At 41.7% G+C, this 17,615-nt stretch overlaps 2 protein-coding genes across 5 annotated transcripts in view; one reads left to right on the forward strand and one right to left on the reverse strand.

Annotated features, from left to right (window-relative positions):
* The window catches only part of LOC147216996 (uncharacterized), a 41,031-nt gene extending 39,631 nt beyond the window's left edge, over positions 1-1,400 (forward strand). For all 3 annotated transcript variants that reach the window (XM_086176714.1, XM_086176716.1, XM_086176715.1), the window contains exons 50-52: positions 60-140; positions 316-369; positions 623-1,400. In XM_086176714.1, coding sequence (XP_086032840.1) covers positions 60-140; positions 316-369; positions 623-693 — 206 coding nt within the window. In that variant the 3' untranslated portion in view covers positions 694-1,400. The remainder of the gene's footprint in view (positions 1-59; positions 141-315; positions 370-622) is intronic.
* Positions 1,401-1,411: 11 nt separating this feature from the next.
* LOC147216997 (STE20-like serine/threonine-protein kinase) overlaps positions 1,412-17,615 on the reverse strand; it is a 35,219-nt gene continuing 19,015 nt past the window's right edge. For both annotated transcript variants that reach the window (XM_086176717.1, XM_086176718.1), the window contains 10 exons: positions 15,117-15,812; positions 14,874-15,004; positions 14,552-14,675; positions 12,562-12,741; positions 7,952-8,081; positions 6,135-6,259; positions 5,845-6,036; positions 4,877-5,002; positions 4,256-4,369; positions 1,412-3,669 (listed from right to left, as the gene is read on the reverse strand). In XM_086176717.1, the coding sequence (XP_086032843.1) occupies positions 3,523-3,669; positions 4,256-4,369; positions 4,877-5,002; positions 5,845-6,036; positions 6,135-6,259; positions 7,952-8,081; positions 12,562-12,741; positions 14,552-14,675; positions 14,874-15,004; positions 15,117-15,812 (1,965 nt within the window). In that variant the 3' untranslated portion in view covers positions 1,412-3,522. The remainder of the gene's footprint in view (positions 3,670-4,255; positions 4,370-4,876; positions 5,003-5,844; positions 6,037-6,134; positions 6,260-7,951; positions 8,082-12,561; positions 12,742-14,551; positions 14,676-14,873; positions 15,005-15,116; positions 15,813-17,615) is intronic.

Raw genomic sequence — 17,615 nt, forward strand, 5'->3', positions numbered from 1 at the left:
GATTTGGCCACCAATGGTGACCAAAATGCAAAATTAGTAACTGAAAATCTGCTCTCCAGCTTATGGAGCCATTGTTGGACCACCTGGGAGACCAGGACCTAAAGGGGACATCGGATACCCCGGCCCTCAAGGAGAAAGAGGTAGATCTAGAGGGATTATTTGTGTATTATATACATCAAGATTATATGGTCCTCGTTGGCAAGTACAAAAAAAAGGCAGTTTTATGTATTTAATTGAAATAAGATATTTTTCACAGGTTTGACTTGATAGAACATTTTAGTGAATTGCTTGGTGTGTGTTTGTGTGTGCACACAGGTGAGCGAGGCCCTCAGGGACAAGAAGGACTGCGAGGGCAGAAAGGGGACAGAGGTCAGTTTTCAGCTGGATTTGAGTATTGATAAGGGATGCGGCTAAGTGGTCATGTACACACACACATACACACTATAAAACTGACTTGACAAACTCATGTATTATAGTTATGAAGAGAACCTGTGATTACCCATGTGACTCCTATTACATCATGGGGCAGTAGCCCAGCTTGTGATTCAGTTTCACGAGTTCTGACAATCAGAAGCGACATGAAATCTGAAGATAATAATCTGCTTTACTGTTTATTACTCAGGAGACGTGTCACCGCTGACGAGGAGAGACCTCAGCGCTTCACGCCTTGTCACTGATAGGGTTGTGAACTAGGCAAATTCTTTTGATTTGTATCTTGATTTTGACTTCAGTCCACCTAAGGACTTGAGGAGCTTGTTAGGGAACATGCATGTGCTTTTACAGTTTTTGTTACTCTTCAGCACACCAGGATCAATTAAATCAGGGCTTAAAGAGAGTTAAATACTAGGTGCTACAGTTTTTAAAAAGCATTCATGATACATCAGTCTAACTTTTCTTTTACCATATTACATGCGGAAAACAGACATTGGGAGTGGAAATACACTATTACTATTTGTACCATTTTTTATTGTACATTACTCATCACTTTGGGGGAAATTCCTTTCTGCATTTAACCAATCATGGATGATCCGTGAGCAGCCATCTAGCGGCACCAGGGGAGCAGTTACGAGTTCAGTGTCTTGCTCAACAACACTTCCGGGAATGGAACCAGGAATGTTGGGTTCCAAGGATGATAGTTCATCGTTCAACCCCTGCGCCACGCTGCCCCTACATAAATAATGAATTTTGGCACAGCTGTCACTTTTTCTGCAAGGATGAAGCGTTTTCAAGCACAGGATGGAAGTTTGTAACCATACTGGAATCTTTCTATGGTTCCTTGTGTGTGTAATGACTAGTTAAATTTTTTTTTCAGTCATGGGGGTTACATTGTGAAGAAAGGGCTGAACGTCAGCAGTGAGCATTATGTATGTGCTTTTATAAAAATAAAGGACTTAACACAACTGTAGCAAAGAGTAAATTATTTATTTATAGCAAAAGTCTACATTCCACAGGCATTCTAGAAACTATACATATTTCAATTCATCATGGTATCGAGTTGACATTCACAATTTAACAGTTTTAATTTCAGAGAATCAATAAGGTTGGGGCTGACCTTGTGACTGTGGTCTGTGTGAAATGTTAATGGAGTCTGAGCTCATGCAACTGATCAAGAAGAGATTTTTCACATAAATAGCTACTCAGATCTCTTTGTAGAGGTCTTTAGCACACATCCCATCATTTAACATTCTGTTATGAAGACAATAGAGCTTGAAATGAAATGAACCAGGTGGCCTACAACCAGTCAGGGCCATCCTTTTTTTGGGAATCAAATATTACAGTAACCATGCTTGAGGTTATTTGAAAACAGATACAAATAAGTCTGTTGAATGGAATAACTGCTTTGAGGTTTATCCATGGCCTTTCCTGAATCTATTAAGGGTATTAGCAAGAATGACACAAACTGCATGTTTTGGAGCTGCACAATTTCTTGAGATTTGAAGAAAAGCATGCCAACTGTAATTCAAAAACTGCAGAAGGGTTCATTACTCAATATTCATTACATATTGAAATATGTGTTGAATACCATTTAAAATTGTATATCATGCTGTTTACAAGTAACATTCTGCACAGGGAAAAACTCAAGGTCAAATCAACACAAAGTAAATTTAAAAAAAAAAGAACAATCTTAATTGAACCTCGCACTGTCACAATCTGTTATTTTTTAGACTAGATCAAGGCCATTTCTACATCATGATTGCAAGTTAACGGTTAACAAATCATGCAATTCTAGAATATGCCAATCAAAGGTTAGATTCCCTGAAGACGAATAGAGATGAGGCAGATGAAGAGAAGAGTGGGACGTAAAGACACATCAGATCCCTACTGAGCTTTGGGTGGCTGGAGAGGTGTGCAGTTATATACTTTTTGACAAAAGATGCATCCTTTCTTTATCGCTGAATGGATGCTACCATATCACTGAGATGAGTACTGCAGAAAAAAAAAATCTTACAACTTGTATAGGGGTTCCGAGTGAAAGTCTTTTCCAACACATGAAGTTAAGTATCTGCCACTGGTGATTCTTTGTCCTGAACTGTTTCCGAGTTTTATTGCCTGAGTCTTGTCTTGAGACTGAAAGGCTTTGTTAAACCCTGACAGCAACAATTATTGCCTAAACTTGACATTTCATCCCCAAGGTTTAAAAAAAAAAATGCAATTTTACGCAAAAGCCAATCTAGAAACTTTAAAAACAACTCCTTTAACAGAAATACATGCAAATTTTGCATCACGTTTCTAGTTTATATTTAAGATAATGAAGTTGAAGTAGTATAAAAATGTTATCCATCTTTATTGCAAGTTTCTGAAACAAAAAGGATTGAGGAGCAAGAAATTGCTGGTAGTTTTGAATTTTAAGCAAAAGTACAACAGGCACTAGATTCTTTATTTAGAAAAAAAAATAAAATTGGTCATTATGTTGGGGAAGAAGAGCCTGACTGACTTCTGTAGCCAGCATTTGATTATTGGGAGTTGACGTTTCTAGTATCAGTTCATTGGCTAATCGTCTGAGCCATACTTAAATAGTTTTATTGTTACAGTTCAAGTTCATACAATCAATACTTCATACCCTTTGAATCAACTGTAACAACCAGCCACTCCAAATCTATTGAATATCTCACTCTAAACAATCTTGGCCAGATGTTACTAATGGTTGAAAATGATAAATTTTATGAGTTTTTGGAGTTTACGAATTTTGGTTTTAAAACTATCATCTATTTCATGTGTGTTAAATGTGAAAATCTAAACACAAACTTAATATGAAACAGCTGACTTTGCATGCCCAAACATGTCAGAACACAAATTCGACTGAATATCAACAGCTTAAGAACACTGGTGTCTGGACACAGTTGATCGATCAGATTTTTCATTTTAAAAATACCGATCTATATACCTTTGAAGAGCTGATACTGATGATTCTGTGGAAGACGGGCACATGAGTTTTGCTCTGTTTTGAGAAATAAAAATCACGTTTACACTGAGACTGAAGAGCAGAGGTGCGGAGTCTGCTTCGGAGCACTTGGTCCCTGATTAGAATCCCGTGGAGTGGACGCTGGGGATTGGGTAGAATTTGGAGATGCGGCTCTGGCTGGATGGATTAAGGCACTCTGACTCACCGCTCATCTTAAAGAACACTTCCTGCTCCTGCAGTTTCCTGGCAAACTCTTCCTCCAGAGCCTGCGGAGAAACATCAATCCGCTGGAGCAAACATTTTCAAGGAATTCTGCTTTGGGCCTTCTGAATCGACCCGGGTCAGACGAGGGACATTTCATTTCTATTCGTACCTAAATTAAATTTAATTCCTATTCCTGACACATAATTTATTCTCTACATTTTGTGTCCATGTCTGAATAGAGTGTAAATGGTGTAAACCAGTGATACGTCACTATTCATTACCAAATGAATACACAAATAATTATATGCAGGAGATATAAAATGATAGCTTTTACAAGTTTTTTTTCTATAGAGCAGCTACTGGATGAATCAAAACAACAACTGATGGATATGTTTTCAGTGCTGCAGTCCAGTGAAAACGAGACTGGAAATTTGACCATTAGGAAAGAAAATATCAGTTCATTATTCTAATCACACGAGACATTTTGACAGTTTTCTTTGTGACGGATAAATTCTGGAAGTTTAATCCCCAAGAAATCTTGAAAGTCAGTTAAATCTAACTGACTTTCAAGGTTTCAAGATTTAAAGAGGATATTTATAAGGGTGTTTGATGAGATATGACACTGAGGTCACAGTTGAACCCTGGTACCTTCTTTCTGGGTCTGAGTTTCTCCCTCCACTCCTTTAACTCCAGGCTGTGCTCCTCGTCCAGCTCCTTTAGCTTTTGGGTTTCATGCTCAATCAGAAGGTGGCACTTCTCATTCTGTTGAAAGAGGCATAAACGCACACACCCACCCACCCACACATAAGTGCTTAAGGGGCAATGCATGCTGGGTTGATGTTATATGCAAGTTGTCCATGTTAACTTTAGCTTTCTGCTAGTATTAACTTTCACTCGGTGCAGTATAGTATGTATGGTAACAATGCCCCATTTTGCTGCTTTTGGGTGCAATTTCCAGTCCAAGGGAAGCAAAGGGACTGCTGTGAGTCAACACAGCTTCCCAAGGGATAAGAAGAGAATAAAAGTGTGGGAAATTGAAACGTAATTATGTAAGCGACAACGTAACAACGTAAACAACAAGGGTGGCCTGTGAGTGATACGTTTTTTTGTCAATTTTATACAAACTAAGATATGTTGAGAGATTTTATTATTGCTTTTATGTTGCTGGTAAAAATATTGATCAGTAGTAGAGTAAATAACTGTACTAACTGTAGTTAGTAAATAAACCTCGGTAACCGGGGATCCCTTTAAAGTATACTGAGAGCTGACCTGCAGCTGCTGTAACTCCCGGATGTTGGCCTCGCACTGCAACTGAAGGTCCCGCATTTGATTATCATGCTTCTGATGCTGCTGGAGCCTCTCGTTCTTCTGTCTCTTTTCCTCTTGAGCAGCGAACTGAAAAACAGATTGGCCTTTACATTTATAGCTCCTGATTCTTGAGGGACATATTATGGCAAATATCTCAGTCCAATCAATAATGCAGCCTCAGGGGGGCACAAGCCAGTGTCTTTTTGCGCTGGTCCCAAGGCCGAATAAATGTGGAGGGCTCTGCCAGGATGAGTAACTGGTATAAAACTTGTGCCAAAACCGGATCGAACCTACAACCCTCATACCGGATCGGTGCAGGATAACAATGACCATTATTGGTGTGGGTAACCAACAGGGTTCCAGTGGAAATTGGGCCACTGTGGGTTGAAGAAGATGAGAAGTAAGGCGTGTTCAGAAGCAGTGAGGGAAGAGGAAAGGCAATAATCTAGAACTGAGAGTAGGGACTTTCAAGATTGGGACGATTACAAGAAAAGCTAGAGAGTTGGCTGACATGATGCAGAAAAAGAAGGTGGATATACTGGTGGCATACAGGTGGCAGAGATGAAGATTTTGATGTTTTCTTTGGGAGGTCAGAGGATTGATAGGACCAGGAATGAATCCATTAGAGGGACAGCACGTGTTAGATGTTTCTGAGATAAGGTCAGAGAAGCCAGATGGAGATGGTTTTGGTCATGTACAGTGAGGGGGAATAGTGAATATATTTGGCAGACGTATGCTGAAGTTGGAACTGCCAGGTAAGAGTCATAGAAGAAGACCAAAGGCAAGAGTTCTAGATGTAGTGAAAGAGGGCATGAAGTCCATTGGTGTGGGAGGATACAGAGAATAGGGTTCGATGGAGGAGACTGATTCACTGTGGCAACCCCTGAAAGGGGTAACTGAAAGAAAAAGAAGTTCAGTCCAGTCGATACCTGTTTGACTTTGTCCCGCTCCTGCTCTGGTGTGATGACAGCACCAGTGATGCGGAGGCTCTTCTTGAACATGGCCATGCGGGTCTTGGCCTCACTGCGCTGAATCTTGGGAAGCCTAGCTCGCTCCTGGGTCTGCCTGTTCTTCATCTCCTCGATCAGGCGCTGATTGTAGCGCTGCATCTGCTCCATCTCCTAAGGGGGAAACTCCTGTTAGCCTTCTACATTCAATTACTTGAAGATGGTGTGTGATAAACACACTACATGTAAGATAGCTAAAGTTGGTACCGCACTTTTTCATGTCTTTTCAGCAGCTGGTGTCTCTGCAGGAAATACTGATCCTTGAGCTGTTGCTTAAACAGCTGGTGTTTCTCTTGTAGGTGGCGCTCTTCCAGTTCCCACATGGCAGCTTCTCGTGCTGTGTGGACAGACAGAAGTTTAAGCCGCATCATATAAGGAAGCACAGGGGGCTTATGGACAAGAGCATGCCTTCAATTAGATCTAGTGTTACTATTACATCTGATTTAGTTTTGAATCTTCTTCCTGGGAAACACTTAACAAGGCAAGTGACAAAATTCAACAAGGACTGGAAATAAATTGGGATATCATGTGCGATGTCAAATTCCAAATGTAACCCCCCCCAAACAAAGAAGACAGAGAAATTACAATGAATTAAATTCTATTATGTGACTATTGCCCTTAAGAAATCAAAGAAAAATAATCTGAAAAGGCCATCATAAATAGGTTTCAAGTAATTTACAGGAAATGATTTGAAATTAAGGGTGAACACATTATCAATGAATATCTGTTCCCCAAAGACGTCAGACACAAGATCATGGCCTTGACATCGGGGGTTGGCATGGCTCAGGGGATTAGAGTGGCCTTGGATCCGAAACAATTTCTGTCTCCTCGTCTGCCAACGTATTGCTGAGCAAGTCACTGGATCCCTAACTGCTCCCCTGTAGTTTCCTTCTGCTCATGGTTTATCCATGAATGGTTAAATGCAGAGGTTGAATTTTACTGATATTGTGCTCTATGTATGACTGAATGTGTCAATAAAGGTTTGTCGTAAACCCAGAACATCAAGTCAAACAAAGATGGGCAGAGTTGACTGTTGGTGCCCTCTGCTGACCAGGAAGAAGGCACTGTTTAGTAATCAGATTTTCCAGGTTGCCACCAAACACAGAGAATTTACTTAGGGGCTGTACATGTAATGCTGATGTCAGAGCCTGGAGAATGAAAACTTCGTGTTTCCAAGCCAAAGTAAACATATACTTGTGGGAGATCAGTTTCATGTTCATAGATGTACCTGAACATTTGGCAGAAATTGTGTAGCTTGCACCTTGAACACCATCACAAAGTATTTTTTGTAAAGTTATTTCAAGTTATTTCTTACATAGCAAGTGTTATTCTCATATTGTTCTGAGGAATGCATAACTTCTAATGTAATATCAGAATCTGTGCTTCATGAAAATGCTGAGCTGCGGTCATACAATTACTGCAATTTATTATCCCACTGTTATCTTTTATATGTCAGAAAGAAAATACTGCTCCCTTAAATAAGTGTTTGTGTTTATTGGTGAAATGTGAAAAAAAATACAATTGGCACTGCTTGGGTCAGCAGTCTCTCTAAATCTGGAAAATAAAAATGAGCCAGGATCACAATTGTCTCCAGGATATTAATGGATGGATTTTATTCTGTGGAATAATCCATGAGTAGTTATAAGATAAGATAAGATAAGAACAACTTTATTAATCCCGAAGGAAATTGTTGTGAGTGATAAAACTATAAGTGTCTTAGTAACAAGTGAGGTAAGGAGTGCACAATAGTATGATAAAAGGAAAAACTGTAATGTAGCTGTTATGAAATGAAATATTGCACAGTTCTGAATATTGCACAGTTCTGAATATTGCACAGAATTATCAGAATTTTCTTTCCCTCATTAATGTAAATAAAAGGAAGACAGACTGTAGAAAAGAAAAAAAATCTAAAGGGGGAGTAAAAATAATAACTAGTCCCTCCATAATACTCAAAACTGAAGACCCCTAACTAAACAAAAAAAGTGGAGTATCTTCTGATGTTGGCAGATCTCCTCCTCATGTGACTTACCACGGAGAAGCTGCTGCTTGTGGTTCAGACAGTCTCTTTCAGTGTTAGCCAGCTCATGTTTGTGCTGCTGGATGATTTTTTTCAGAGCCCTGTCCAGATCCTGCTGCTGCTTTTGAAGGAACTCCTGCTCCTGATGGATAACATCAAACAGACATTACATATAACATGTGTTCTGTGTTTTTTGTCGTAGAACCCATTAATGAGACAGCCACTACAGCAGAATCAAAAGCAAGCCTTCCAATATCAGTACATATACATAATCACCATATCTGCTTAATATGTATCAATGTCAAGTACAAGATATTCATAATGATTACCCTGAATTGAATACGTTTCAGTGTGATGAGAAATAATTTAATTCCATTTTCATGTACATCAGTCTGAATGTCATGTCCCACCTGGATATAAATTGCTACTATCTTACAAGCCATCATGAGTGCAAAGTAAGAGTAAGCTGGCTTTAATGATGCATGGTAATTCACATTTTGACTGATCTGACTTCACACGGCATCAATTTGTTTAACTTTTGCGAAAATAACTTTGGTGCTCTTGTGGAGTTTGCGCTTTCTCTCCGTAGCCTGCATGTCTTTCCTCCCACAGTCCAAAAACATGCAGTAGCCTCATTTGAGACTGGAAATGAGGGAGTGAATGGTGGTGTGTCTCTCAATGTAACCCTGAGATTTACTTGTCCAGGGTGTGTCCTGCCCAATGACCATGATGCTGAGGGAGAAATGAATAATTTAGCTTTTAATTTTGTTTACAGAAGTTTTTAATGGAAATGCATTGAGAAAAATGTGGTGAGTATTGTATTGATCCTTGCCAGGTAAGATTTAGCATATTTCCCTTTTTGGTCTAAGACTTCGACTGAAAATAACGAAAGGAACTGAAGAAGGGAAAAGAGGGATCTTGATAAAGAGTCTAAAATTGTGTATCATGGGGGTTGATGTTTGATAACATGAACAAAGCACGATAACAGTTCAGAGCATAATACGTCTATATTGATATACCAGCCGTATATGTAAATTCATCCTTTAGAATCAATAGCCATGCGGCTGTAAATTCTATTTCACATAGACAAGAAAATTCATTACATGCCCCCCAAAACATATTCGATCCATTAATCCTGACAAACTGTTTTTAGGATGGCTCTGTGTGTGTGTGTGTGTGTGTGTGTGTGTGTGTGTGTGTGAGTGTGTGTGTGTGTGTGTGTGTGTGTGTGTTTCAGGCCTTCAGGCGTCCTGTCAAAAAGACTTCAGGCTAAACCTGGCTTGAGCTGCTGTACCAGACAGTAACTAATTAAACCTGCTGTTCTGACTCCATCCTCTGACCCACTCGGCTCCACTCAGATGCAACTATGACAAATGAGTTATCCTCTTGGACTAATAGATCCCAGAAATATATCACTCTATCAATTAATCTATCTATCAAGCTGAAAAATGATATCGCAAACAGCAATTTGAGAGTTTGCTCACTGAGAAACTGGCCAGAAACTGCAGAATAAACACTATGAAACAGCTGGAATGCACATTATGATAAATATTATCATAAAGCATTGAGGGGTATCTGAGAGATTCTGGGTTCACACTCTTGAGAAAGTTCCGAAAAAATATCTTTTGAAAAGACATTCCGCAATCTACTTTTGGAAGGGAGACGTCATTTTGTAAATGTTCACCTGGATTCATGGGGTTTTTATGAAGTACATGCAAAGTTGGTACTTTTCCAGGATGGTTGATGACAAACTCTCTGCTTTGTTTTCTTTTTGGTGGTTTTTATATACATGCAGTATTTTTTAGGTGTTAAAAGGGATCCCTGGTTACCAAGACCTCATTGTCCAATTTGATCAATATTTGAACCAGCTACATAAAAACAATAAAATATCTCAACATATAAAATTACACAAACAAAAATGTGTATAAAATTGCAAAAAAAAAAATTAACTCGGAGGCTGCCATTGTTGTTTTCAGCGCAATGCTGTCTGAATAGTGACGTCACAAGGTTGACCTGGGCTTGGTCCCATTCATTTCACCCTACCATTCAAAAACATGTCATCTTTGCAACCCCTGATACGTGAGCGAGGATGGATAACGCTGAAGACAGAAGTCAAAGTGAGATTAAAAATTGAGAAGAATAAAGATGCGAAAGAGGCAAGTCACTGGTGTGCGTGCGGCGACTGCGTTGCTATGCCAACTAGGAGAGAGCGTGTGTTGTAAGGAGCTCCACTAGTTGTCATCAGCTGTTCACTGTAGACTTACGGACTGCTGTGCGAACTAACCGAATGCCTCATTGACGCTTCCTCCGTGATCAACAGGTTTGGTGGTTGTATTCCAAACCTGGTGGTTATGTACTGAAAACTCCCCAATCAAGTCCAGCTGCCATGAGAATATATTAACAAGAATGGACCATGCCCTGGATGACTGAGAATCTCTACAGACATATAATAGGAGTGAAAAATAAAGTCATGGAAATTTGACCTGGAATGGCATTTCGGGCAATCTTAGCCATGACTACAGTGCACGGATGTAAAGGAAAAGCCACCTTTCTCATTGCAGGGGACAGCTGTGGCTTAAAAGACACAAAACGGGCAGATCCACGCATGCTGCTGGAACTGACATACAGTATGGGGGCATTGCACAGGATGCAGGACAACTGAAACAGCTTAATTATACCATTGGGACACTCCCTGTGAATTACAGAATATGATGTCCACTTCATTTAGCACATTTTGACATCATTATTGACATAACAAAACCAGGAAACACACATTAGAATTGACTACAGAGATAAAATTCTGCAGTCATTTTCAGAAAATTGCAAGAGGAGAGGAAACAGGAAACAAGAGAGGAAAGTTCAGAATGCACCACAAACCCAACTCTGGCTATCTTTTCTGATGTGCCCTGAATTATATCCTGTTTAATACATTTCACAAAAATATTTCTCACATGAGAAAGTACAAGGCACAACAGACAGATGAGTTCTATAGGAGGGTGAGTGATAAGTGAGTGATCGACCTAGGGCTGGGTAATATGTGTATATATCAAATATAACCTTACTTTGTTTACTTTTGCTGCCGGTTCTTACTTTGGTTACATCTGCTCCTCATGAACTTAGAAAGAAATAAAAATAAGTGAAAAACAAAATTACAAAAGGAAAGCTCATCAAAATAGCCAAGAAACGAATCGACGATATGCAAATTAGAGCACAACGGGTATCGAAAATCTGTTGGGGAGAGCCAAAAAGTCTAAAAAAAACAGGACAGGGTAAGTGTCAGAATTATATGCCAGACTTGAAAAAATAAAACTGTATTAGCCATGGTATTTCGCATTCTAAATGCTTGTTAAAAATGTGTAGATGTAGCTTTTCACACACATAATAAAAACAAGGAGAATTAAACTAATCTTTATTGTGGTGGAAAAACAGGTTATATGTTCGAACCCTGTTGTGTCTATCAAGAGATCTTCCAAACATAATATGGTCATCTGATATCTGTATATACAGTGGGGTAAAAAAGTATTTAGTCAGCCACCAATTGTGCAAGTTCTCCCACTTAAAAAGATGAGTGGCCTGTAATTTTCATCATAGGTACACTTCAACTATAAGAGACAGAATGCGAAATAAAAAAATCCAGAAAATCACATCATCTGATTTTTAATTAATCTATTTGCAAATTATGGTGGAAAATAAGTATTTGGTCAAGAACAAAAGTTTAACTCAATACTTTCTTATGTACCCTTTGTTGGTAAACAGAGGTCAAACATTTTCTTTAAGTCTTTACAAGGTTTTCCCACACTGTTGCTGGTACTTTGCATGGATCCTCCATGCAGATCACCTCTGTGATCAGTGATGTTTTGAGGCCGTTGCTGGGCAACACAGACTTTCAACTCCCTCCAAAGATTTACTATGGGGTTGAGATTGGGAGACTGGCTAGGCCACTCCACGACTTTGAAATGCTTCTTATGAAGCCACTTCTTCATTGCTCGGGCAGTGTGTTTGGGAAATTGAAAATAAATCGTGGTTGGGTCTTTCAGCATGACAATGCCCTTGCTTCTGGAAGGAGGTTTTCACTCAAAATCTCACGATACATAGTCCCGTTCATTCTTTCCTTTACACGGATCAGTCTTCCTGGTCCCTTTGCAAAAAAACAGCACCAAAGTGTGATGTTGCCACCCCCACGCTTCACAGTAGGTATGGTGTTATTCCGATGCAACTCAGAATTCTTTTTCCTGCAAACACGACAAGTGTTTTCTCTAACAAAAGAAGTTACAGGTCTCTGAGAGCCAGAAATCTCGCTTGTTTGTAGGTGATCAAATACTTATTTTCCACCATAATTTGCAAATAAATTCATTAAAAATCAGACAATGTGATTTTCTGCCTTTTTTTTTTTGCATTCTGTCTCTCATAGTTGAGGTGTACCTATGGTTAAAATTGCAGGCCTCCAACATCTTTTTAAGTGGGTGAAGTTGCAGAATTGGTGGCTGACTAAATACTTTTTCACCCCACTGTACATATATTTTGAAAATCTTGCTGATTGCTTTATATTTATTTCATATAGCACAGCCCAAGGTTTACCAGATCACGGGGGGGTTTCTATGAGTGAATCAAACACTTCTCACCTCCTTCTTGCGGTTCTTCAGCATGTTCTGATACTTGGATAGTTCTTTGTCCTGCTCAGCTTTGATGCGCTTGGCCTCGTCTCGCAGCCGGTTGGTGTGCTCCTGCTCCAGTTGCTCGATGGTCTGCTTCTGCCGCCTTTCCAGGTTCTCAACCTCCTGGTCGTACTGACGCTTCTTACTCTGTATGACAGATGGTGCACGACACTTTGGTAAATAAAAAACACTTGGTATGAGAAACGTTTCTGTGGATGGAGGAAATGGGCTTTTCCAGAATGTGGACAATCTGGCTAACAGCATGACAGCTCAAAACCAATGCAATCATGGGCCATCAGACACTTGAGCCACTGTATTAGACATATTGGGAATCTTTTATTACAAGCATTCTAAAAAGGCTAGTTTTATGCATGAGATACACACAGGTACATGAGCACCCATGTGCACCGACACGTGAAGAATAGTAGCAGCAAGTGGATACTGACAACCTCAGTAGTCAAATTAAACATTTTGCATGCATCAGCACCAAAAAATCGTGAGTGATAGAGCATGCTTTGATCTGATTCAATGTTCTTTTTCACATGGAGTTGTATCAGTCTGCCCAGGTGAAAGATTTTAATCATGTCATCATAGCCTGCCACTTTGTCCAGCTCTTCCAAGGGGATCCTGAGGCGTTCCCTGGCAAGCCCAGAGACCTTGTCCCTTCAGCGTGTCCTGCGTCTTCCCCAGGGCCTCCTCCCGGTTGCATATGACTGGAACACCTCACCAGCGGGGCATCCAGGAGGCATCGTAACCAGATGCCGGAGCCATGTGTACCCTGTACCCTCTCCATGTGGAGGAGCAACTACTCTACTATGAGCCCCTCCCGGATGACCATATTCCTCACACTATACCTAAGGGAGTCTGGACACTCTACGGAAAAAACTCATTTTAGCCAGTTGGATCCGCAGCCTTATTCTTTCGGTCACGACCCACATCTCGTGATCATAGGTGAGGGAAGGAATGTTGATTGACTGGTAAATTGAGAGCTTCCCCATGTGGCGCAGCTCCTTCTTCACCAAGACAGCCCACTGCAGAGTCCGCATCACCGCCGACACTGCACCAATGTGCCTTTGTCCAGAACATGTGGCTTCAAGTTCCAACGATACGACCACAAAGTCGATCATCAAACTGCGTCCCATTGTGTTTTGGTGCCAGGGGCACATGTGCAAATCTGTATGTCTGAACATTGTCCATTATGGATAGTCCATGGATGTCCGGTAACAAAACACAGCTCGGGTTCAGATCAGGGGGACCGTACCCTACCTCCCTATCATGCCTTTACAGGTCTCGCTGTCGCTGCCCATGTGAGCATTGAAGTCCCCCACTAAGATGAGGGAGTCCCAAACAGGAGTGCTCTCTAGCACCCCCCTAGGGACCCCAAAAAGGGTGGGTAGCCTGAACTGCTGTTGGGTACATAGGCACACACAACAGTCAGAACCCATCCTCCAACCCGAAGGCGGAGGGAGGCTACCCTCTCATTAACCCCAGCATGCAGGCGCAGAGTCAGGGGCAGTCAATATGCCCACACCTGCCCAGCGCATCCCACTCTCTAGCAACTCCAGAGTAAAAAGGACTCCAACCCCTCCCAAGAGGCCTGGTTCCAGAGCCCTAGCCATGCGTCAAAGTGAGTCCGACAATATCTGGCCGGAATCTCTCAGCCTCATGCACTAGTTCAGGCTCATTCCCCGCTGGAGTGGTAACATTCCATATTCAGAGACAGCTTTTGTAGTAGCAGATTGGACAGCCAAGGTTGCCTAATCCGACCGTCGGGTGGAGGCTGGAGGACAGGAGGATGGGCCAGAATGCTAAAAATTGTTATTTCTGTATAGAAGTAAAACTACACATATTTGATGAAACTTGCTGTAGTTTTCCCCATTGCAACAGGGTGTAAGAATAACAACTCTTTTTCAAATGACTTGATTTCTACTCACAGGTATGGGGATGATTGACTTACTGTGCTCTCCTGCTCAAACCGACGGTGAATTTGCTCTTTTTGCTGCTGCAGCTTATTGCTGAGGTGCTGCTGGGCCCTCTGCTCCTCTTTCTGCAGGAGGCGCAGCTCCCTTAGCTCCTGGCGCCTGCAGAAGGAGGGGGGCAGGAGTGAAACGGAAACAAAGTGACCCAAAACAAATAAAATTCTGAAATGATAGTTGGCAACCAAGGTAAACAGATGACAGACTTGAGAAAAACATTTAGAATTTTGCGGCGTTAAATATGTTTGAATGAACTGGAATGAACTGATGTTAAGATGTGGAGTCATCAGGAAACCATAGTACCTCAGGAATCTCATCTCATCATTCTTGGTGTCATTGTCAGTGATGATCTTTGATGTGGTCACACTAACTTCCACTCCATCCACAATAAATTTGCGTGTCTTTTTTAGTGTCTTCTTTTGACGTCTGGTATCCTGGGAAAATGATAGTGTTAAGAGATATTTTTGTAGGGTTGCATGTCGTTGATGCACCAAGATACCTATCAAAGTTTAAACTAAATGTGGTTCCTTTTCAATCTGTGTCTACCTGTATGGAAACAGATCCGGGCTCTTTCGCCTTGGAAAGAAAGCTCGAGATGGATAGATTCAGGTCTACGCTGTTGTCGTCTGCAGCCAAGCAAGTTCTTGGGTCCAAATCTCTCTTCCTGTTGTCCTTTGCCTTTTCCGGAACAATATTTTCATCCTCTTTTTGCATCTTTTCATTCTTTCCAGTCTCTTCTTTTAACACGATTTCATTTTGACTGGGTAGGGTCAGTGCCACCCTGAGATGGTCTTCCTTGTCCTCCTCTTTGAGTACATTTGATTCCTCCATGACAACGACCTTCTTGTCCTGAGGAGTCTCTGTGACCTTTGACTTCTCCATGTCAACATCTGTGCTTGCTTCAACCTTGGCTGTGTTAACGCTGTTATCATCATTGATGGATATCTGTAGTTGTTCCACCTCCTTCAAGGGTGCCTCTTGTTCAGCCTCTGGCTGTTGCTTTTCTTCAGTTGGGATCTTTTCTGTCTCTGCATCCTGGGCTGAAATGTTTGGATGCTCCCTTGCCGGCTCAAGGGCTGCAGAAGGGATGGCGTTCATAACATGGTTATCCACGAAAGGCTCAGTTGGTGTGGAAGCTGGTTCAACCTTCTCAGGGACTGATTCTAAAATGGATGGCGAGAGAGGGATCTTCTCATCCTCAGAGCTGCCAACGCTGACATCTGATGGAGCTCGTTTATGTCCCTGCAAGAGAACCACAGGCATGAAAAAACTAATATTACCACCCTCTAATAGAGCAACACTGATGCAGAACCGCAGGCATGAGACAACTAATGCTACCACCCTCTAATAGAGCCATACTGATGCATCAGTCAAGTTAATTTCATCATTCTTTCATTCATTATCTGGACCGTTATGCTCCACATGAGGTTGTAGGGAGGCTTAAGCCCATCAACACTGGGCAGGAAGCAGGTTTCACCCTGGATCAGATGACAGTAAATCACAGGGTCACATGAAGACACTTAAACCCATCAATCTTTCATTCACACCTAGAAACAATCTAAAGTCGTCAATTAACATAGTGCAATAATTAATCCCCATGGGGAAATTTGTTCTCTGCAATTAAGCCATCATGGGTGAACCATGGCTGCTGTCCACCAGCACCAGGGGGAGCAGTTAGGGGTTCAGGCGCTTTTACAATACATGTTTTGGTGCAGCAGTTAGCCCTCTCACCCCACAATTCCTGTCCCAAACCTGTGGGTTCTCCAATTTCCTCCCACAGTCCAAAAGCGTGCAGAGGGTTAATTTGAAAAAATTGGAAAATTGCCCAGATGTGTGAACGAAAGAGTGAATGGTTGTGTGTCTCTAAATGTGGCCCTTTGATCAACTGGCTTCCAGGATGCCAGTCGGTGTGTGGATGTGTGATCCAAAAAGGCACAGGAAGAACATCATCATCCATCAGCATTTATGGTAGCAGATCGGCACCCGTATTTATACATTCATTCAGCATCACAACAGCATGTCCTGCAATCAAGATCAGGGGGAGCTCAAGTCTTTCCCAGCTGTAATCTGGCAGGAGTTGAGGTACCCTGTGGACCGGTTAATCCATTGAGTTGTAGGGCCACATATTAAGACATACAACCATTCACGCTGATTTACACATCTTGGCAATTTAGAGTCTCCAATCAAAACTATTACATGTTTTTGGATAGAGGAAGAAAGTCAGGGAACCCAGACAAAGTGAGAACATACAAACAAAAGGCCTGCTGTCATGATCAAACCAGGGACCTTCTTGCTGTTAGGTGGAAGGACTGTGCCATCACGCTGCTAAGGTGGCACCTGGTACCCAGGTGGATGCCCATTCTTGGTAAGTCTCAATTGGCTATGATGGAAATAATAGAGCATAACTAATCCTCCATCCATCAATTGTCTGCTGCTTATCCAGGATCAGGTCACAGGAGGAAGCGGCTGAAGCAGAGAGGCCAGACCTCCCTCTCCCTGACCACTTGGACCAGCTCTCAAGGAGGGATCCTGAGATGTTCCCACGCCCGTGTCCTGGGTGGTCCCCGGGCCGCCTCCTGGTTGGACATGCCTGGAACAGCTTACCAGACAAGACTGTTCAGTGTTACCCAACAATAAGCCTTGGGTAACAAAGGACATTAAAGCTCTCCTGAATGACAAGAAGCGCGCTTTCAGAGTGAGAGATAGGGAGGAGGTGAGAACCATCCAACGACACCTAAAGCTGAAGATCAGAGAGGCCAAGGAGGATTACAGAAGGAAACTGTAGTAGAAACTCCAGCAGAACAGTACCAGGGAGGTCTGGAGAGATATGAGGACCATAACTGGTCTTAGGTTGGCAGGAAAAAGAGGAATTGAAGGCAGCAAGGAATGGGCCGAGGAAGTCAATCTTTTCTTTAATAGATTTGACCTCATGACCTCCTGCAGATACAAACCCCCACCATCACCTCTGCTCCCTGTCAACAACCATTATCTACTCCACCCTCTCCCCCTCCCCCTCTCTACAGATAGAATCCCCTCTTGTGTCCT

Source organism: Fistularia commersonii, chromosome 29 (genome assembly GCF_037954325.1).
Source record: "Fistularia commersonii isolate RoL2024-O1a breed Wild chromosome 29, RoL_Fcom_v1.0, whole genome shotgun sequence".
NCBI classification, from domain to species: Eukaryota; Metazoa; Chordata; class Actinopteri; order Syngnathiformes; family Fistulariidae; genus Fistularia; species Fistularia commersonii.